General features: G+C 40.7%; 1 protein-coding gene across 12 annotated transcripts in view; it reads left to right on the plus strand.

The window, feature by feature from the left end:
• Window positions 1-22,265, plus strand: part of NHSL1 (NHS like 1) — a 289,800-nt gene extending 267,535 nt beyond the window's left edge. For 10 of the 12 annotated variants that reach the window (XM_077486755.1, XM_077486756.1, XM_077486763.1 and 7 more), the window contains 5 exons: window positions 221-407; window positions 8,388-8,519; window positions 9,440-12,673; window positions 12,990-13,119; window positions 20,042-22,265. In XM_077486755.1, the coding sequence (XP_077342881.1) occupies window positions 221-407; window positions 8,388-8,519; window positions 9,440-12,673; window positions 12,990-13,119; window positions 20,042-20,741 (4,383 nt within the window). In that variant the 3' untranslated portion in view covers window positions 20,742-22,265. The remainder of the gene's footprint in view (window positions 1-220; window positions 408-8,387; window positions 8,520-9,439; window positions 12,674-12,989; window positions 13,120-20,041) is intronic. The other 2 variants (XM_077486759.1, XM_077486762.1) reach the window with 1 other exon arrangement.
• Window positions 22,266-22,491: the final 226 nt, after the last annotated feature.

Here is a 22,491-nt window from a genome sequence, read left to right on the forward strand (position 1 = left end):
AAAAATAAAGTGTATTTCCATAGCAGACAATATTACGTGAGATGCAGGTGTACAAATTCACTCATCTGACTAGCTATTACGAGGAATAGACCATCTTCCTTTGCATAATTTTCAAATGCAATTACTGAACCCCTAAGAAGCTCCCTTTCTTATGAATGCAGATCCACCTTTCATGCTTCTGCTTTGATAGATCAGCTAATGGAACTTTATTTTCTTTCAGTTTTCAGTCTCTTCAAATGAAGAGGAAATGCTCCTGACTGGGAAGAGACCTAAAACCCCAGTTCCTCAGGAGTTCTCCGACACCCATACCAACTGGACCAAGGCGCTTCCATTGCCCACTCCAGAAGAGAAAATGCGTCAAGAGGCACAAGCAATACAGACTGATGTGGTGCCCATAAATGTTACGGGTATGATTATTATCTTCCTATTAACAGTGTTCAGTCAAATTCCTTTCTTTTTTTTTTTGTTATTAGTCTTAGAAGGTGAATTTGCTTAAGGTTTGTTTAGTCAAATGTTGTGCAAAACAATGATCTAAAAAGCACTATAAGTGAAAGCACAATATTATCTGAGCAAGGGTTGGCTAGGAACTACTCTATTGTGTCACTCATCGGGTAGTACAATCAAAACCTGCCAATGCAACATTTCTTGGATAGATTGCCAGATCTAATAAGTGTACTTTAAGGTTTTAAAAGATCTTCACTTTCCAAATCTCTTATAAATGACTCACTATTGGCTAAGCTAGGTGAATGCATGATCAGTTTTCATTCAGTAAAATCATTGTATGCAATATAGTAGATATCAGTTACATTAATAAAATTAATTCAAAATGTCAGACATACTGAAGTCATTTCCCGGAGTCTTCTGCTGGAGAACACAGCCGTTGGAGAAATTAAGACACTAATTTTAGCTTTTACAACTCCTCTCCCTATTCATTTTATATTACATTCCCACAACCACGTATTAGATTTAAAAACGTTATCTGCCTTTGATTGGTGGCTAATGGGAATTCCAATTTGTAGTATTGGTGATGCTGTAGTCCTGATAGGAAGCAGCCTGCAGATATGTAGTTTTAGGCCACTGTTGTGTGTTTATTAAAGTGCAGTACAACAATTTGCTGTGTGTGCCCATGTTAAGGTGCAATCAACACACCAAACAATGCTGAAAAAACATTAGACGGGTACATTTCTGTAAGCTTAGGTTGACACTTATGCAATGCAATTTGACTGAGGTTTATATTGCAGTTCAATGTGATTTGGATACAAGTGTGATTCTATCTCTCTGGAAATCAGCTGAGAAAGACATTATAGCCTGCTAAAAAAAACAAAAAAAAAACACCTATGGGTTTTCTATGCAGTTTCCATTAGACTCTATGAAGATGAAAATAGCATTGCGCCGCTCCAAACATGCACAGGGCCCTTTTTAAAATCGCATTGCGTTTGGAATGCATATATGTGGACAGCCACCATAGAAAGTCATGTTATTTCACTTGTCGTGCCATTCCATGCGACCTGGAATGCATACAAGATCACATTCGTGTGAACCAGAGCTTAATATGTTAGGGCCCACTGAAACTGAATGGGCACACTTATCACAACAAAAAAACACACACAAAGGTGAAAATGGAATCTTAGATGCCTTAAGCAAAGATTCCCCTTAAAATAGCTATATTCTTGGCTTTGCAAACAGTCGTAATTGTAATAATAGTCTCACAAAATGACATACCATAGTGTGACTATTAGATTGTTACAAAAAAATTTACTCAAGTTGCAATAAGCAGCATGCTGCCTGCTTAAAGCGGTAGTAAACTGCTGACTTTGAAAAAAAAATAAAAAATCCCATGCGCATTAAGTGAAATATGGCCCATAGTGTATTAGCTGCCTCTTCCTAAACATAGACAACCGACATAAGCATTGACAGAACCACAACAGTTTCAGGAACAATTAATCAAATAGCAAATGATATCTGTGACTTATCACAGTTAAATTGACATTAGTTATCTAAATTCCACGTGCTGTATATACACCATAGCAGTAAGGTAAAACAAATGGTGAAGATTTGACTTGCTAAACAATACAAATGTAGTGCATATGGGTTCTGTTGGATTGCAGTGTGTACAACTCATTGTGATTTCCATACAGCTTATAAGGCACTTCCTTTGGGTTTACGTCAATACTGTTGTTTGCCCTCAGCAACTGCATGGATCCCATTAAAAACACAAACTAGTATGCACAGGCTTCAAGCAACCTTTGAGAAGTTTTTTTTTTCTTAAGGTGCAAGTCACCGTTCTGTCATCACTACTTAGGCTGGCCATACATGTTAAATTTTCTTGTACAATTTTCCTTTAGATTTAACAAAATACATAATATGAGGTCAAAACGAAACCACTTTCAGTTGTATCCAATTAGGCAGGCCCTTGCACTACATAGTTGGAAGTAAATCTAAAGAAAATTGTACAGAAAATTATATAATGTATGGCCAGCCTTAAGGTCCTTTCATATGGGTTTTCTGCCTGACGGACTCTGTTTTGCTCAGTGGGGGATCGAGCCGCTGAGTCGGTGGATGACAGGTCCATCTCCACTCACTGTGCCGAGACGGACCTGTCAGAGCCCCACTTTCCTCTATGGGGAGATCGGATGAAAAAGGTCCGCCTGTCCATTTTCATCCTATATACCAGATGGATGGAAAATAGGGTTTCTATCCGTCTGGATTTCATGGACAGGATCAGATAATGTCCGCTGACACCTGCTGCCCCATTGAGGTGAATGGAGTGTCCTATCCGGTCCGCCTGAAAAATTGACAGGTGGCCATGATCGCAAAGCCTGTGTGAAAGGGGCCATAGTCAGTCATTGATCTGCAACCAGTAAAGTCCAAACTCCTTTTGTTTTTACCTATGTGTTCCAGGTCAGTGGCTCACCAGGTAGCATCAGGATAAAAGGCCTTAAAAAATTAATTAGATAAAAAATAAGGTGCTCATTAGAGATGGGCTCAGTTGTATTCGGGTTCCTAGTCACAACCCTCTTGCCCGATCCCACCAGGAAGCCGCCACTGCACACCAATCAAAGGCAGTGAGTCAGTTCCCGATCTGTGTAGCTGCAGACTGGTAAATGTCTCACTGCCTGTGATTAGTGGTGTGCAGTGTCGGCTTTCTGGCAGGATTGGCCAGATGGGTTGGGACTAGGATCCTGAACACGCCAGAGCCCATTCCTAGTGCTCATGAGAGAAGTATAGGGCCTGCCATTGTTGACTTCCTTTTACAAATACAAAATTTGAGTGCAGATTAGTACATTAGAATATTAGAGTGACGTCAGGACTTCTGCTCTGCATACATATTCTGAGACCCCTTTCATACCCAGGGCGTTTTGCAGGCGCTATAGCATTAGAAATAGCGCCTGCAATCCACCCTCAAACTGCTGCACCATTGTCTCCAGTGTGAAAGCCCGGGGGCTTTCACACTGGAGTGTTGCGTTGGCAGGACTTCAGGAAAAGTCCTGCCAGCAGCTTCTTTGGAGAGGTGTGTTTACCACTCCTCCACCGCTGCTGCCCATTGAAATCAATGGGGCAGCGTGGCTATACCGCCGGCAAAACGCCGCTATTGCAGCGTATTGTGGGCGGTTTTAACCCTTTCTTGGCCGCTAGCGGGGGTAAAAGCGCCCCACTAGTGGCCGAAACGAGCCGCAAATAGAGAAATTAAAAAAGAGGCGTTTTACCACTGACGTTATGGGCGCGACAGTGTGAAAGCCATCTTAGTAACTTAATCAAAGTGGTATTTTGGATCATTATGACAGCCAGGCAGTTACAATTTTAAAGTGGTTGTAAAATCATTACAGCCACTTTAACCTACAGGTAAACCTGTAGGTGCAAGAAATATCTCCCAAACCTAAAAGGTTTAGGAGATATTTGCAGAAATAGCGGCACCAGTGTCTATGGGCGCAGGTGCACTGAGCGTGCCATTTCTAATGGCGATCATGCCGTTAGTGGTGGCACCAATGTGCCAGTCACAGCTCCAGAGCCGCGATACCCAGAGGTCACTCCGGGATAGATGGCAGCGTCGGAGGAGGCGAACGAGAGCCGATGCAGGGGCTTCGATCTCAGGTAAGTAATTCATAATGAGCTAGTATGCTATGCATACTAGCTCATTATGCCTTTGTCTTGCATTGTGTCATTTATTTATTTTTTCCTCTTTAAGAAGTAGTGATCAGCCCATGAACCATACAACATATGAACCTTCATAGCCCATCCCTGCTGTAAAAATAAAGACAATGGGTTTTAACGGGTCAGTAACAGTCATGATTGGAATGTAGCAGTGCTCACAATATAATTGTCAAAGCGCAATGACACTTGTATATTTAACGGAGATCAGTTTATCCAGTTTTCTGGGTAGCATAAAATACTTACATGGGCACTGTAAGCTTTGTTTGCTATATACACACACACAAATATTTCTTAGTCTACATAGAGAAGAATTACACATTGAAGGGCTGTTTTGTGGAGCTGCATTTAGAATGCATGCTCATTCGGTTCCCTTTAAAAGACAATGGTGTGAATTGAGCTTTGGGAGTGGTTTAAATACTGGGGGAAGGGTGACAGCTGTGCAGCATGAGAAGTGAGGCCTTGTGTGTATGCTCCTTCTATAAGACCCAGGGCTAGCTGACACTGTGCCAGAATATAGTGACTAATGTATCGCTGCTGCCCTCCCCCAGCATACTATGCTACCATCATGTTATATAAAATCAACGGGTAGCCCTGTGAAAAAGGTAAAAAAAAATGAAGGATCTGTTATAATTTGCAATGGCATTGATAGCCATTTCACCACCAACTTGGTTCGGGTATATTTCCCAATATAAAGGTTCTGACTCATAAGCTGTGTCATCAAAGGATATTGGCAGATTTAATACTATGTTGAAAATGAAGCCTTAACATGCTGCAGGTATGTGATGAGATGTTCTATTTCAGCAATAGAGGTATGCTATGGTAAATTAAAAATACCGAACCTGATCTGATGAATATCTGTTTCAGCTGAAGCACAGCAAATAATCACATTCAGGTCTGCTATAGACGGTGACAATTGGAGATTGATCCGTTGCTCTGAATTATCTGAAAGAGCTCTTTTCTTTGACAGTTTTAGGCCTGATTCACACTCGTGCATTTTTAGTGCTTTTTGCATTTTGCAGATTTGCACTACAGTCCATTTAACTTGGTTTCCTATGGAACACGTTCTCTAGTGCAAATCTGCAAAATGCAAAAGCACAAAAAATGCATAGGTGTGAATCAGGCCTTATATAGATCAGGAGTCTGGGGGACTTATGCATGAAGTGTGCTATCGAGAAAAGAGCTTGTTGCCTATAGTAACTGTCATTTCTGTAGCACACGGAATTAATCAAGGATTGCCTGCACACTATTCATATACAAGCTTGGCTACTGATAGGCTATTAATCATGTGTTGAAATGTTACTTGTTGGGTTTGATTTACAACGATACATAAATATATTTTACATTTTATGGGAATATTTAGTCTAGTTGTTTTTTTACTGATCTGAAATGAGATGCATTGTTGTCTATGGGACATTGCACACAGCAAGGATCAGTAATACAGTGTTGAGTACAGAGCAATAAAACAAAAATAGATTAAAAAAAAGAATTACATTTTGCTTGTCTATACATTTACACACTTTTACTCGCCTATAGTCAACATTACTCAGCTCTTTACACATAGCTTTTGGCCCCTTGCACACAGGCGTCACAAGTTCCCGAGTAAACATCAGTAAATGATGACGCCCGTGTACAAGGGGCCTTGTTAATAAAAACAGCAACCAGTTTTTACCATTTAGTAAGGCTTCCATGACATTTGTTTGATTATTATTTTTGACACACCACACTAAAACCTGAAGATTAGATTCTTTAAAATTCAGAAGAATGACACTTAGCTTAACATTTTAAACATGTATGAAAATACACAGGTGTGAATGCACCCATAGGAACTACAAGTCTCAGCTAGCTATGGAATCCATCTGTTAGACTATGCTGGATTATTGGAGGGTGGCATATAGCTCATGTCTGCTCTGGGAAATTGCTGCTACTGCTGCAAGTGAAATTCATTGACAGATGCCTTCCGAGAACGCCAACATACTGTGTGGGCACTCGATTGAAACCATACGTGAAACAATTTTTTTTAATGTTGGCTTAGAATACATTTTAGAATTCCTGTAGTTATTAGCACATTGCCGTTTCCTGGTGTCTTTCGGTCGTATGCATGCTGCGTTTATGGTGCTTGATGTTACACACTGCATGTTTTTGTTCTATACATTTTATTTAAAAGAAGTGACCAGGTCTATAGTTTAATGAAGGGTGCTTATTTAAAACGCATGCCATGAATGGATTTTAAACTGCTGCATGCATTGTTGTACTGTGTTCCAGGTCACTGGAGACACGCTGACAGTTCTCTTTATAAAGTATACCTAAAGGCAAAACTATTTTGGGTAGAGTAGGGAATGGTTAAAACCCCCTCTCAAGTTTCTCTTTCCCATTTCCCCACTGAAGAATTTTCCCTTCACTTCCTGTCCTGTAGAGACAACAGGAAGTGAGTTGAAATCTCTCCAATGTGTGGGAAATTCCCACTGAGACCGGTGCCACCAGAACAGGTGTCCTCCCTATTGGACATTTTTCTGTCTATTCTTGTTCTGATGGCAGCTCAAATGTGGGTACACAGCAATAAAAACTTGACAGTGGTAGTAACCCCTCGCTACTGTATCCAATACTGAAAAATATAAGTGCTGGCTTTAGATAAACTTTAAGTTCTTGTTAAGCTTTCTTACAAACTTTAGTACATGCTGTCACAATAAGGCTGGTTTTGATTGCAGGCATTAGAATTTCCGAGGGTACCATATACCTAATTGTCCAATTGTCTAAAACGAGAGCTGTGCTGCCTCTAGAAAATGCTCTAGAAGACTGCTAGGGAGGATCTTAAAACAATCAAAGTAGTTCTTCCCGCTATAGACAATAAGTCCCGCAAATCTTTTCAATTTCCTTTGAACAAAAGTCGTTTTTTCTCTTATACAGTACTGTGTTATGAGAAAGTCTAGACCAGCCTTTTTTCAATCTTTTTAATCCAGAGGAAACGGAATCAAAGCAAAAAGAGAAGAACTTAATTTTCTTATAGAGACATAAGGGTTGATTTACTAAATAGACTGAAATAGGCCCTTGTTCACATTGGAGCGACTTGTCTTGCGATTTAACAAGTCAAATCGCATAACAAGTTGCACCATATTGTTGGCAATGGCGCTGTTTAAATCGGTGTGACGCCAACTTTGCGGTGCCACAAGGATTTGAAAAAGTAGTTTGTGCTCTATTTTTCTATTTTTGGCGATTTTGGGTGCACAGATGTCTTCAAAGTCACAATTGAAGTCGCACTGACATGCAGCTTGGAAATCGTGCAATTTCAGGTGAAGTCACACGATTTCAAAGTCGCATTCAATGTAAACGAGGGCTAAAGTGAAAGAAAGTTGGAGTTTAGCTTTTACATGTGATCCCTGCAGCCTCTTCCCTCTCCGCAGCCATTGACTATAGCCAGCACTTCTGAGTATGGAGAAAAGCGTGACTTGCTTCCCTCTGACAGTGCATGGTTTTAGCAGCCAATCACTAGGCCCAAGCACAGTCAAATAAACAGGAGAGTGATTTCACCATAACAGCAGGTCTCAGCACTAGCTGCAGATTTGCACAGAGCTTTTAATAGACTTCAGGCAAGGGAAGTATATAGATGTCTGGGGAATGCCCTATCCAGAGACACAGTGACCTTGCCCTTTTTGAGCAAGATGACACCCAACCCACCCAAAACAGTTAATGTTTGGTAGATGCTGGGGCATTGTCATTCTGAGGGGTTCTCATTAGTTTGAGTTTTTTTTTTTTCAATATTATGGAGGGTGCAACGTGCAGCTTTGGAACCTGCAAAGGCACAATCAGTACTCCCAAGTGAACTGGGGGAGTTGGGAATTATGGCAGGGAAATCTCACTCTTTAAAAATACAAGACAAATAAGAAACCAAGGGCTAACTTGTCTGATTAACTTCCACTATAAGTAAAGTACCACTTTAGAATTAACAAAAATTTGGCATCTACATTAGTGTAACGTTCTGGAACCTGGTATATAGTTTAATCACTGATGTCCAATTGATTTAATAAAAAAAATCATCAATGGACTTGCTTTGCAATTTGACCACCTTATTGTGACAAAGAGTACGGTTTTCAATGTATGCCTTTGCTAGAACTAATACTAACATCATCATCCATTAATACCTTCTCTGTTATTGTCCCAATAATTTAGAGGTAACCGATGCATGATGTTAGCGTGCTTGGAATTAATGTTGCCTTGCTTATTCTACTACTCTGTATCAGGGGAGAATTTCGACCGCCAAGCCAGCTTGAGGCGGTCTCTTATTCACACTGACACTGTGGTAAGACGTCCAAAGAAGGTCAAAAGGAGAAAGACTATAACAGGCGTCCCAGACAACATACAAAAGGAGCTAGGTATGGCTCATCAGAACTGTATTCCACCAGCAACCATCATCCTCATTGCTCACCACTATCAGCCTAATTACATATATCGCCAGCCATCAAGCAATACAGTCTGATAGCCATCAAAACAGTGTAATTGTAAAAAATTAAAATCGGTTACAGTCATGGTAAAATGGAAAGTTTACTAACTACTTACACTGAAATATATCACTAAAGTGTCGTACTTACATTTCCCTTCCTTTTGCATTGTTCTGACCCACATTAATATCTGAAACCTAACTAATATCAACTGCCAAATGCCACTGACCTGTCTGGTGATGTGCTGCATGAGCTCTGCTCTATGGTACTGTGGCAAGGGAGAACATATGAGCATAGCACATACTACTCTAATGAAAGCAGTGGTGTTTGTGTGAGTTTTACTTTACTGTAACTTATCCTAAAATTGGCATGGTTTGTAAATACTGTACGTGTTGAGCATGAGGTGGTAGTCACTGGTTTGTGTGTACAGAAGTAGTATGTAGCTATATTAGGTATTAGGAATTAATCATTTTTTTATTACCCTTGCTATTTTGCTGATTTGAATCTTATATTTATAGTTTTGAATGGAACAGTCAAGAGGAAAACAATGTAATCAATGACAAATAATATTACTTGTTTATGCTGCTAATATATTGAAACCGGGGCAACTAATTTGCTACTTCCTAAAGTTTTTCTTTGTTTCTTGACTGTCCAGTCGTATTAGTTTTGCATGATGTAGTGCTGCCGCTAACTTTTCAATCATTAGTTGTTGAAATCGGAAATCATTTTTGGTTGTTGAATGATATTACTTTACATAATTTTGTGCTTCATATTTGGGCTAAATTATTTACAAAGCAACAGAATTTAGCAATTCCTCTTACGCAGTTCTAACTGTTTTAATTTTGTTCCAACAGCGGGTACATGCCAGATAGGTTTCAGAGGACACTCAATGCACATACCGGAGAGCTATAATGCAATGGACAATCTAGAGCCATGCCTCTCGCCTTCGCAGCGGTCTGAAACAAGGGACTTCAGTTGCCAAACTGAAGAGATAAAGATAGTACCTCCCTCTGTCCGAAGAATTAGAGCCCAGAAAGGTCAAGGCATAGCAGCTCTAATGTCTAATTCTTCTGGAAATATGTCCACCCTGAGCGACCCTGCAGGATGTACTTTACGACCCAATGGCGATCTGAATTTCCGCAGTTTACCAAGGACAGGAGCTCGGGTCTGCCTGCAGTCCCTTGTGGAAAGGACAGAAAGCACCAACAGGATAGAAGATTCTTTTATTACGTTGCCACGTCAGCTAAGCAAGTTGCAGGTGGATGACAGTGTTGTTCACCTCAGGAATACGCATAGAACTGGAACACTCTCAAGGCCAAAATCCCAAGAAGTCCGGGGCTCAGAAAGAGAAGTCTTTTCAAACCCAGCATGTGTGGTTTCCCCTCATGCAGCTTACTCCACAAGTGTCATTCCCAATGCCATGTTGTCCTCTTCTTCAGAGGTGATTGCCATTAACACATCTCAAAGCAGTGGGCAACTGGACCTTAAACCAACATCCCATGGGTCATCTTCCAATAATAAAAGTATATGTCGAGAGCTCAGTGTCAATGCTAAGGGTGATCACCGCTTCTGTAGTGCTAAATGGAGTGAGAACAGTTCATTGAGGCATTCTCAGGCCTCAGATGCAATATCACCAGGTGCCATGATGATTATTAACTTGCGTGATCATGTAATGCCTCCCAACAATACAAATAGCATGAATAATAGCCCACAAACAATACCATACAAAATAAATGCTGCCTTAAATAGCCACCCACATGACAGTGATACACACAGTGAATCAAGCTACTCAGATGGTCGACAAAGAAATGGGAGCATAACCAGCAGCATTAACAGTGCAGACCAGTGGCTGTGTGAAAATAGGGAAAATGACAGTAATGTTCCTTTAAGGAAACCATCATCCGCTGTCTCTGGCTCTCCTGTTAGTAATATGAGTACTTGTAGTTCAGACAGGAAAGCTGACTCCAGCTCACTCTATTCTCTGGACCATGATGGCTACTACACTTCAATGCACATGGATTCTGGAGTTGGATCAGGTAACCAGAGACAACACAATGGTGTTCAGAATCCCCGTCACAGCATCATCAATGTCATGGATAAGAAAGACACTCTGAACCAGGATGATACTTCAAGTTATAGTGACAAATCTCTTACCCGTAGCATATCTCTGAAAAAGCCAAAAAAACCTCCCCCACCTCCATCTAGGACAGACTCTCTCAGGCGTCCACCTAAGAAAGACCTACAATCTAATGGGCAGGTGCTTAATGAAAAGCTTATTGCCACTCTCCAGCAATCATTGCAGCTAAACTTGAAGAGTAAAAGTGGCAGCTCACCATCACAGAGTCCATGCAGCGACTATGAGGATCCTTGGGTGCTGCGATCTCGCAGTCAGAGCACAGTAAGTGCAAGTAGTAGTGGGCTGTCTGCCACAGCTGCCAATATGTACTCTATTTGTCCTGTTACTCCCTCTCAGAGTGAGACAAGCAGCATAAAATCGGAGTATGCTGATCATTGGAGTTATTACATTGATGAGCATCCAAAATCAACATTGCACTCCCCTAAGAAATTGTCAAATTTTTCTGAACAACAAATGCATAGTGGCGTATCCAAACCAATTAATGCATCGCCTGAAAAGCCTTGCAGAGTCACTTCACCTTCTAGTGGATATTCAAGCCAATCGAATACCCCAACCAATCTAACACCTGTACCACTACTCTTGAGAAGTATGTCTCCAGGAACTGGAAAAAATAAAGTAAAGCCCAAAGTGCCTGAAAGAAGATCTTCTCTGATCTCATCAGTCTCTATTTCTTCATCATCAACTTCTCTTTCATCAAACACATCAGACTCTGCACAGCAGACTATCAGAAAAGCTACCATGGTTTTGCCATCCTCTCCAACACCCCCACTTACACCAGACCCACCCCCTCCACCCATGATTGATATGGTTGACAATAGTACTTTGCCACCATCTCCGAATCTCCCACCTCCACCTCCAGAGGCAGCACTGTTTCTATTACCCGATGACAATCTGTGGCTATCACATTCAAAAAATACTGAGAGATATACACAACAGGCCTTTCCCCCACCAGCTCTTCCTCCTCCCCCTCCTCCTCTTCCCACTTTGCACTCTAAGGCTGCTCCCAAAGTTCCCCCTTTTAACACAGAAACACTAAAATTGAAAAAGGAGCCCTCGCCTCAAAGAAAGGACACTTTCCTGGTTAATCCACAAAATAACTCTCCAAATAAACAAGAACTAATAAGTCCAATAGCTCCTCTTATTACTGCTCAGGCACTCCAAATGGTGCAGTTAAGGTCTGTTAAAAAAGCATCACAACCAGAAGCGGAAAATATAGCTGAGCAGGTGCAAGAGCCAAAATTTCAAAATGAAACGTCACCCTTATTTTCACGGCCATCTTCCATGCCATCTGTCTCTTCAGATCTCAGTTACAGTGAAAGCATCAAAGAAGATAAAAATCTGAACTTGCAAGATGAGCAGCTACAGTACTCTGATTCTCCGAACAAGTCAGCTAGATTTACTACTGTCGAAAATCCGAACGGTGGATGCAGAGAAGAGGAATATCAGGATTCAGCACACAATGGAGATAAAACTATGTTGTCCAAAATGTCATCGCCACAAGAGAAAGCAAGTACTTCCCAAAGTCCGCCAAATGCATCTCCCAACAAGAAGCCTCCTCCTGTTTCAAAGAAGCCCAAATTGTTTCTTATCGTTCCACCTCCGCAGCTTGATTTGGCAGCAGAAAAAATAGCTCAAGTCAAAGAAAATGTGAGTAGCATGCCAAAAGCCTCTGAGAAGGATTCTGTAAGCGAACATTGTGAGGAGGTAAATGGCCATGTAGCAGAAGAGAACAGTTCAGAAGAGTCTGTGAGTTTGAATTGCCAAGCCGGAGAAGAGACTGTTTCTTCTTGTAAAGTTGCAGAGGACATCACGATTTTTACTCCTGCTCTGGAAAGCCCAAATCACCAGGAAGAGGAGGAGCAGCCTACAATGTCTGATGAGGCCAGCGTCCCAGATGGCAAGAACGGGAGCACAAACTGTGACCAAAAAATATTCCAGGAAGATGAAAATGGTAAGAGAAGTCATTTTCCTATACTATCCCACTTCTTTATGGGATCATTTTACTAGTTCCTAAAAGTATTAGTGTTATGTGCACATACTGTGTGTGTGTGTGTATGTATATATATGTATATGTATATATATATATATATATATATATATATATATATATAGTGTGTTTCATTTCTCTAGTGGCTTATTAGCAAGATTTTCCGAATGCATAAATGGTTTTCTCCAATGATCAAAGTTCTTCTAATTTATTGGCCACTAAACTATTAGTACTAGTATTTCTACACTATAGTTGAACATTCATTTTATTTCTTTTGTAGCTGATGTTTTTGAAGCAAATACTTCAAGTTCACCCCTTCTACAGACCAATGACCAATTCAGTGGCAGTGAGGAAATATTAACTCCAACTAGGCCTAGGACTACTGAGGATCTGTTTGCAGCCATTCATAGGTAAGTCGTGTCTTCTAGTTTCATATATTTTATGAGCATCTTTTGCACTTTATTTTTTTCACTGTCCCTAACTCTGCAAAAACATGCTATATGATGCAATCTGTTTTTTGCAGAGAACATGAAGTTATTACAAGGTTATTTGTGTTATGTTTTCTGAATCTGTGTTCTGTTATGCATGTTATGTTTAATTTATGCTACTTTTTACTTTGTTTTCATTTTACAATAAACTCTTACCCTAGGTTCACACCTAGCTGTTTTTTAGTGCATGTTGCAGTTTGCAGAAACACACTACAGTCCATTTAACATGGTTTCCTATGGTACACATTTACATCTGTGTTTTGCAGCCAATGCGTTTTTGGAAAGGGTCGGGAACTTTTTCCCCGCATTTTGCGTGTAATAGACTTCAGTGAAATCTCACCAGAAATTGAAGTGTTGTGTTTGTGATGCGATTATTGATGTGGTTTTTTTTTTTCAGTTTAAACGCTGTATATAGCTGGTTGCTAAGGAGTGGGCCGGGAAGCCGGCCGCCGAGTCCCTAACAACTGATGAGTCATCAGCTGTTAGCTGAGTTCCCCTCTGAAACCTGAATGTAAAAAACAAAATTGCCAGCAAAAATAAATAGGGAAAAAAATGGCATAGTGTGTCGTCGTCCCCCCAGGTCCATACCCCTTGGGTCTGGTTTGGATTTGGGGGGGACCCCCGTGCCACAATAAAAAAAATGGCATGGGGTCCCCCCAAAATTCATAATAGACCCTTATCCAAGCATGCAGCCCATCAAATCAGGAAATGGAGGGGATGAGCGAGCCCCCCCCCGAACCATACCAGGCTGCAGGCCCTTAACATGGGGGAATGGGTGTTTTGCTAGGAGGGGATCTGCCCCCCACTCCAAAGCACCTCTCCCCCATGTCGATGGGGTCATGGGCCTCTTCTCCACAACCCTGGCTGATGGTTGTGGGGGTCAGCGGGCAGGGGGCTTATCGGAATTTGGAAGCCCCCTTTAAGAAAGGATCCTGTACCCCTATTCATTCACCCCAAAAAGCAGTGAAGTGTTAAAAAAACAAGAGTCCTTTATTAAAGATAAAAAAAAAAAAAAGCATATAATGCTTTTTTTCCCAATTTCAATCAACAATGAACCCACTCACTTTGTAATGCCAGTGCACAAGTGGGCACAAACACTGTTTAACAAAACAAGCACCATTTACATGTAGTCAGGACCTCTGCAAAGTACCGTATTTATCGGCGTATAACAGACACCGGCGTATAACACGCACCCCAAGTTTAGGAGGGAATTTTAAGGAAAAAACTTTTAGGAGGGAAATTTAAGGGAAAAAAAACTTACATTTAAATGCCCATCAATACAGCCTTATCAGTGTCCTTCTGAAGCCTTGTCAGTGTCATTTGCAGCCTTGTCATGCAGCCTGTCCCCATTGCAGCCTTGCCTTTTATTTTTAAAAATGGCGCCGCCGAGATGTCCTGTGTATCTCGGCGGCGCCCGGTAGTTCTCGGCCGCCTTTGGCCGTCCTCGGCGGCTTTCGGCCGTACTCGGCAGCTTTCGTCCACAAGCCGCCAAGAAGGGCCGAAGGCGGCTGAAAGCCGGCCAGAGCCCAGAAATCACGGAGGATCAGCGTATAACACGCACCCGCAATTTTCCCCTGATTTTAAGGGGAAAAAAGTGCGTGTTATACGCCGATAAATACGGTACTTTGCAGCGCTTGTCTGGTCTCATGAACTTGAGCTCATGAGCTACCCGAAGAAAAAGAAAAAAACGGAAAAACATTCTGTCTTATAGTTTCCTCTTAAATGTGACATATACATGATTGGAAAGTGAAGTTAAAAAAATGCCCTTTAAGGCCTCCATTGTTGCTGCAGTTGGAATACTGAACAGGTCAGTTTATCTTATAATAGGTTTGAAATGTGTGTGGGTGCCTAAGTGCCGGTTCACACTGGGACGACTTGTCAGTGGACTTAGCGACCTGACAAGTCACGTTATGTACAATGGAACCGTTCTAATCGGAGCGACACAGGTCGCTCCGACTTAGAAAAAGTTTCCTGTACGACTTTGGGGGCGACTTGAGGCGACTTGCATTGACTTCTATAGAGAAGTCGTTTTGAGAGTCGCCGCAGTGGTCATGTCCAGGTCGCCTGAGGCAGTCGTGCTGCAAGTCGTGCTGCCTCAGTGTGAACCAACACTTAACACAACCGGTTTTCCAACGCTTCAGATTAAACTCCCCCTTTAGATGAGTGTGCAGCTGGTGAAAGGAAACTAGATATACTTGGTGGCAGAGGCAATGCAAATGAACGCAATCAGTAGCCGTCTCTTCTGGGGACACATATAATATTAATAGGAAGGGGGCAGGCTTAACTAAACATGGCAAAAGTTCAATGTGAGAGATTCAATAATTGAAGGGTTTATAAAATGAGATTATGTAAAGTCTATGAGTGATCCCAATCTCACTACTTCTTTACGGCTTAAGTCTAAATGATACATGAGTAAGTTATTCTTAGGGATTGATATATCCTATATCATTAAACTGGTAAAATGAAGAACTGACATATCTTCAACATTTTTATTCCGAATAACATATGCACACACAAGCTGATTTTTGAGAAATGGAACTTAACCCAATTTCAATCAATCAGAAGTCTGTTCATCTTTTTAATAAAAACTGATGACAGTAGCAGCAAGGCGACTTCTGCGCCAGTTTTTTAGCCATATAACATTTTTTTTTTAGATAACATGCAGGTACACTGGAGTCTGCAAAAAAAAAAATGGCAGTAGAAATAGGGGACAGTCATTTGTACCCTATCATCTGGTTTTGTCTGTTGTCTTTCTCAAATTTTAATTGGTATATCTGGCAGTATCAGATAAACAACACATGACAACATGTTTTTTTATTTACTTTATACTAATTGTAACTGTTACGTGTATGATGATCCTGTATACAAAAATAATGCTTTATTTGTAGCTAATGATTATTATACATGTTTCTCTTTTTATTTTTCTGTTTTTTTTTTTTTTTTTTTCTTTTTTGTCTGTTGATACTCCCTTCTTTCAATTGCCACTGTCAATACCCCCTTCTGGTTCTATAACACAGTTTTGGACAGAGTGTCAACGCCAATGCCTCTTGGCAAGCATGGCTGAATCTGGCAAGTAAAAATATACCTAGGACCCATACTGCTCAGTGAATGACCAGTGTTGGGATTATTGTATGTCTAATTCATTCCAACGTCATCCAAAATTCCCTCTGTTATGACATTGTGGACCTAGTTGTATGCCCCAGACAGTTCTGTACTTGGAACATTTTCACTCATTAATCTTCATGCATTTGCTGTAGTAGAAAGAAATCAAAATCTTACACATTTTCCTTACCATGCAGATGCAAACTATGTTCTCTCAATACGTTTTCATGTTAACTGTGCAGTTCTATTTAGATGAAACAAATGGCGTAGTATAGTAAAGTTATGTTGATGCCCTGTGAATGTGTGCAGGGGAACTACCTTGGTTTATCACTTTTATTTTAGACATTAATGTTATTTCATTTCACAGTATTTAGAGGGGTGCTAAGATAACTCCTCTCAATATGTATTATATGTTTTATATCCAGTTAATTTTAGTTTTATCAAAATCTGTTATTACAGCCTTTCATTTATGAATTAAAGGATAAGTTCACGTTTCGTATGTTACACCCATTTTAGGGTGTAACATGTTACGAATGGACCTGTACCTCCCCAAATTCCTGACAGCGAGGTTCTTCTCCCTCCCCACTAGCTGTTACGATTTATAAAAACATGGCCAAGCAGGACTCTGCCCACGTCACTGATTTACATGGCTTTTCTGTCCATGGAAAACTACAAGGCCCAGCAGCGTTTGGGCTATCGGCTTGTAGTTTTCAATGAACTACCCTGGCAATGGGTAGCGCCGTGGTATTGCATTCATGCTTTCTGTCAGAATGTATCTGCTTACCACTATGTACAGGCAAGCAGATACACTGACCGATCTGTTGAAGACCTGCATGGCACCAGCAATCTGCTGATCACTGGTGCAATGCTATACAATCTCCAAAAAAAGAAAAAAAAAGCACTTTTTTTTTTTACCTGCATGTGTATTTATAATTTCTTTCCAAAAAGTGAACATAACCTTTAAACAATTTTTATATCAATTGTAAAAATATTCTCATAAGAACACTGGATCTGCCTTGGACAGCTCAGCGTGTTTGTTTTAAGATTGACACTTGCTTTAGAATTGATGGTATATTTAGGTGAGATTTATGTATAGCATGTTAATCATTGCTTAACACTGCTTATGAATTTTCCCTTCGCGGTTTTCAGTGAATTAGGCGCTGATTACCCTGTGATGTTAGGTGATAATTATAGAGAGTACCACTGAGTTTTCTCCTTTTGGACTTCTGCCTTATTTAGCATGAGATGATTAATCTTTAGCAATCAGATATATTGTTTAGAGCAGTGTTTTCTCAACCTTTTTACCTTCAAGGAGCCCCTGGCAAAAAGTTTGAGATCCTGGGGAACACCTGAAATAATGTTGACATCTACAGCTCACGGAACATTGGTATGATCAGCAAGCTGTGGATAATAACAATTATTTTTAGAAATAGCATTAAATAAAAGAATAAATATTAAAAGGTACCTATTTAATTGAAAATTGTACTGGGTCCAACTTGAGATAAACCGTATGTGGAGGGGGCAGGAGGACACACTACATGAGAGGGAATCAGGGCACATTACATGGGAGCAGGGCACATTACATGGGAGCAGGGCACATTACATGGGAGCAGGGCACATTACATGGGAGCAGGGCACATTATGTGAGAACAGGGCACATTACATGGGAGTAGGGCACATTACATGATGGTAGAGCACATTACGTGGGAGCAGGGCACATTACGTGGGAGCAAGGCACATTACGTGGGAGCAGGGCACATTATATAGGACAGGGGATGGAGCACAGGGCACATTACATGGGAGCAGGGCACATTATGCGAGAACAGGGCAAATTACATGAGGGTAGGGCACATTACATGGGAGCAGGGCACATTACATGAAAGCAGGGCGCGTTATGTGGGAGCGAGGCACATTATATGGAACAGAGCACAAGGCACATTACATGGGACAGACTGTGGACACATTGTGGGGGACACAGCTGGGCATTCTACTGTACTGTCTTTCTTCTACTGGGTTCAGAGGTGCCTTTCTTAAGTCCTCCAGTGGTCCACTGTTCCCCGCCAGCCCCTTCTTCCATCCTCCTATCCTGTCCATCCCAAATGATGTCACATACAAGCACCTTTAATGGGGAGGAGGGGCCAGTGGAGAACAGCACGCTACAGCTAATAGTATGGCAGCTGTTTTATTGTCTCTCCATGTGTCCATGTGATCTACATGTCAGCTGCCTGCAACTGACAGGTAGATCGCCGCTGAACCCCCGGTTGAGAAACAGTGGTTTAGAGTAACATATTTGAGATGAAATGCACATCTCAATAGAGAAATACATAGACAATGGTTTACCTCATTCTGAAAATGCTAGTTACTTGACTTGCCTCTAGCATCAGCACTTTCATTTAAAGACAACAGCAGCATCCCCAATACTTTTTTTGTTGATAGGTTTTCTTCAAAGATTCATCAGATTTATGGTCAGCAAAGTCTGTGACCAGAAATTATAGTTTATATGCATGGCCTGGCATTTTTTGTAAAACAGTAGGTGGTGGAGATACTATTTTGTGTATCTTTTAAGGCTTTTTGAGTGGAGTTGAAATTTCATGCCTTAGGGCTCCTTCAGATGGATGTGTCCTTGTATGGAGCCCGCTCTGCTCAGCAGGGGATCGCTCCGTGGATCCCCGCTGAGAAGGAAGATGACATGTCCATCTCTGAACACCATGTAGGGACTGACCTGTCAGAGCGCCACTTTCCCCTATGGGGGACCGGATGAGGATGGACCGTAGAGTCTGTGGTCACTTGATCCGATCCTCAGACGGATGGAAAAGTAGTTTTTTCCTCCATCACACTTTTTCGAATCGGAGCGGGTCGGATGTCAGCGGACATGTCACCGCTGACATCCGACGCTCCATAGAGGTCTATGGAGTGTCCATTCAGGTACGCCTAAAAAGCTGACAGGCGGACCTGAATGGACAGTCCGTGTGAAAGAGGCCTTAATGTTTTGACAGAAGCTAAGTGTATTTAATAATCAGCTAGCTTGAACCTTAACTTGTAAGTAAATATATAAGCTACTGTTTTACTTGAGGTTGTCTGAGTGTAGTTTATCGCCATCTTGTGGTAGAAATTTGCCTGACAATTAGCTGTTTTCTAAATCTAGCACACTGTACAAATTGTGGACATATAGGGACTACAACAATATTTTAACATACAAAAATAAGTGAAACAATATAAATATAAAGCCCACCTTAATGCTTCCTTCCTTTTTTTTTTTTTTTTTTGATTTGTAATAGAAATTATACAACAGAAATATACATTTTGTAGTCAGCAGAAACCGTTTTATCCATATATTTAATGTAGATATCAAAGAAAGAATTGACCTCTGATGAATAAAACAGTGTCCCATGGCTTGGGATTGGAGGAGGCTTTAAATCTTACCTGACATTGTCAGGAAGGAGTGGGTTTCTGAAGGACCCATCGTTTCTCTCTGTACTTTTCCTGTTTTCTGACCTTGTCACAGAAAACTATTGTAAGATATCAGGCAGTCAAGAATTCAGATGCATTAGAAAATTGCAGAAACATTTGTAGATCTTGTTGGAAATGAAAGAACAACATTAACCATTTCTAGAATTGAACTGCACGTTCAACATTGAAAACCATATAACGCCCTTGTTGACCCACAGATATTCGTAGCCCATGTTAAATAACTTTTCTGTTGCAGCCATTTAATATATATATATTTCTTTTTTACTTCTAGATCCAAAAGGAAGGTTCTTGGTCGCAAGGATTCTGATGATGATCGCTGTAGAAATCACTCGCCTTCCCCACCAGTCACACCAACAGGAGTCGTCCCAAATGTGAGCTCCTTTAAGCAGCCTGGAGCAATCCACAGAAGTATCCGAAAGTCTAGTACCAGCAATGATAGTTTCAAAGCTCTGTTGCTAAAAAAGGGAAGCAGGTCGGAGTGTGGATTTCGTATGTCTGCTGCGGAAATGCTGAAACACACTGACCCGAGGTTTCAAAGATCACAATCTGATTCATCCCTGGAGCTGCCAGACAGTCCGACATTGAGTTCCCCGAGCAAGAATAAAAAAGCTCAGGAGGAATGGGCCAAGAGTGAGGGAATAATGCCAAGAAGCATGTCAGTTTCTGGGACTAGGTACAGCCGCTCCAGAACACCACCATCTGCAGCCAGCAGTAAATACAACGTCCGGAGCCGCCTTCAAAGCAGTCCCATGACAGTGATTTGTGAAGGGGAAGGAGAGACGGCTGATGCTGTAGAAAATAGCTGTACAAAGGCACCACTTATGAACACAATGAGCCTGGACAGGTTTCAGAGAAGGGACTCTGAGCTGAATTACTCTATTGGTGCTGACAGTTCCAATCCCAGAGTTCACATAGACTTGATGAGTAGATTTTCAGATGTCAGCCCAAGCAAAGACAATGACTTTTCGTAATGAAAATAGCTAAGGAATGGTGGTGTGTCATGAAATGTATCAAGCAAATCCCTAGAAAGCAGAGAGAATGCTATGATCACAAAAGCAATGTTGCACATTGCCATGCACTTGGTGTCTGTATAGTAAATGCTTTAACATTGCAGCCTCTGTGAGTTAGCATTTAGCGGGATTGATTTAGTATGCAGCACCTGCAAGACAGAGTGGTGAAACCAAAGTTGGGAAAGAGATCTAGAACCCCAATGCCTGCATTGGAGCTCTTAAAAACATCTCAAAGAAACAGCTGCCAAGAACATGCATCCAAGCATGAGGTAATGGGTTGGAAATGCTGTCTATATTTAGGTTTCTAAAACATAGTGACATCTACTAAACAGGGTATAATGGGTCATAGATACACTGCTGGCATAACTTATTCTGGGCATCAGCCAGAGTTTATTACACTGAGTGCAATTAGTGGGCTGGTAGTGGGCTTGTTAAACTAACCCAATCAAATTGCTGGTTTATGATTTCTTTGGTACTGGTTGTCGTTTCTGGTTTTATTTTTCTTTTCTATTAATATCACAGTTGAGTCACCTCTCTTGAATATTTTCAGCTGCTGTGCAGCGGTACAAGCCTAGATTTTATGTAGAAAAACAAATGCAGCATAGAAAATATTATACAATCAGCCATAGAAGTATATTGCCACTTCATAAAACACAGCAAAAATGTCATTTTTGAATGCAAATATTCAGCGCAGAATTTTTGTAACAAAAACAAAACTGCAAATGTACAGGACCCTACATGATGCTGCAATAAGCCGCAGTGCACTCTGCTGCATTGCTAGTCCATGTAGTTACACTATAGGGTTTTTGTTAATAAACACTACGTTTTCCACTTGTTTCTTTTCTCAGACTGTGTAACTTGCACTACAAAGATGTTTGCGTAACCATATATTTTATTGCTTGACATTCATTTTAATATGCTGACACAAAAGACTAAACACAACAAAAAAATGAATGCCAATGTTTGTTTCTTATCTAAAAATGCTAAATTTTGGTTACCAAAGAATAGTTTCAATCTCTTTTTAGTTTTAAAAGCAATATGCCTGTACAATTTCTTAACAGTTTTTACATGTGGAAAAAGGCATTTTACAATTTGGACAGACTGAGTTTCTTTTGTACTGTTTTATAGCATAATTTTGACGTCTTGTGTAGTTTTTATATTATTTGTATATATTAGGACTTTTAAAATCCTTACTTTTTAACCTGCATTTAAAATTTGTACATTTTTGAGAATTTTAGAAAGGAAAAAAAAAAACACGTGTAGTTAACCCATAGGCTGCTGAAGGAGGTTTCATCATAATGCAATGCAATATGCTGAAGCCCCCTGCATCAGGCTACATAAAATGCTTAATTTATTTCAGTACTTCTGTGATATGTGGCTGTGACCCTCAACCTTTGTAATACTGTAAACATTCAGGGGCCTTCAATTTACTAGACAATGACAATGCTGTGACTGTGCTTCAAATAAAGCAAGGCTGAAAGAAAACAGTATGTCTTTTGAGCTTTTTTGTGTTTGTGAAAAATGTGCTTTTTATCAAGAGAAATAATAGGGTTTATGGTAAACCCTACATTCTACCTTTCCTAATCACTTTCCACCCTGGCCAATTCTAACATTTCTCTCCTACATGTAAAAATCATCATTTGGGTGTTTTTTTGCTAGAAAATTACTTAGAACCCCCAAAACATTATATATTTTTTTAGCAGAGTCTGTA

Source organism: Lithobates pipiens, unplaced genomic scaffold, assembly GCF_037356315.1.
Source record: "Lithobates pipiens isolate NorthernLeopardFrog02 unplaced genomic scaffold, aLitPip1_a1.2 Scaffold_18, whole genome shotgun sequence".
In the NCBI taxonomy this organism is placed as follows: domain Eukaryota; kingdom Metazoa; phylum Chordata; class Amphibia; order Anura; family Ranidae; genus Lithobates; species Lithobates pipiens.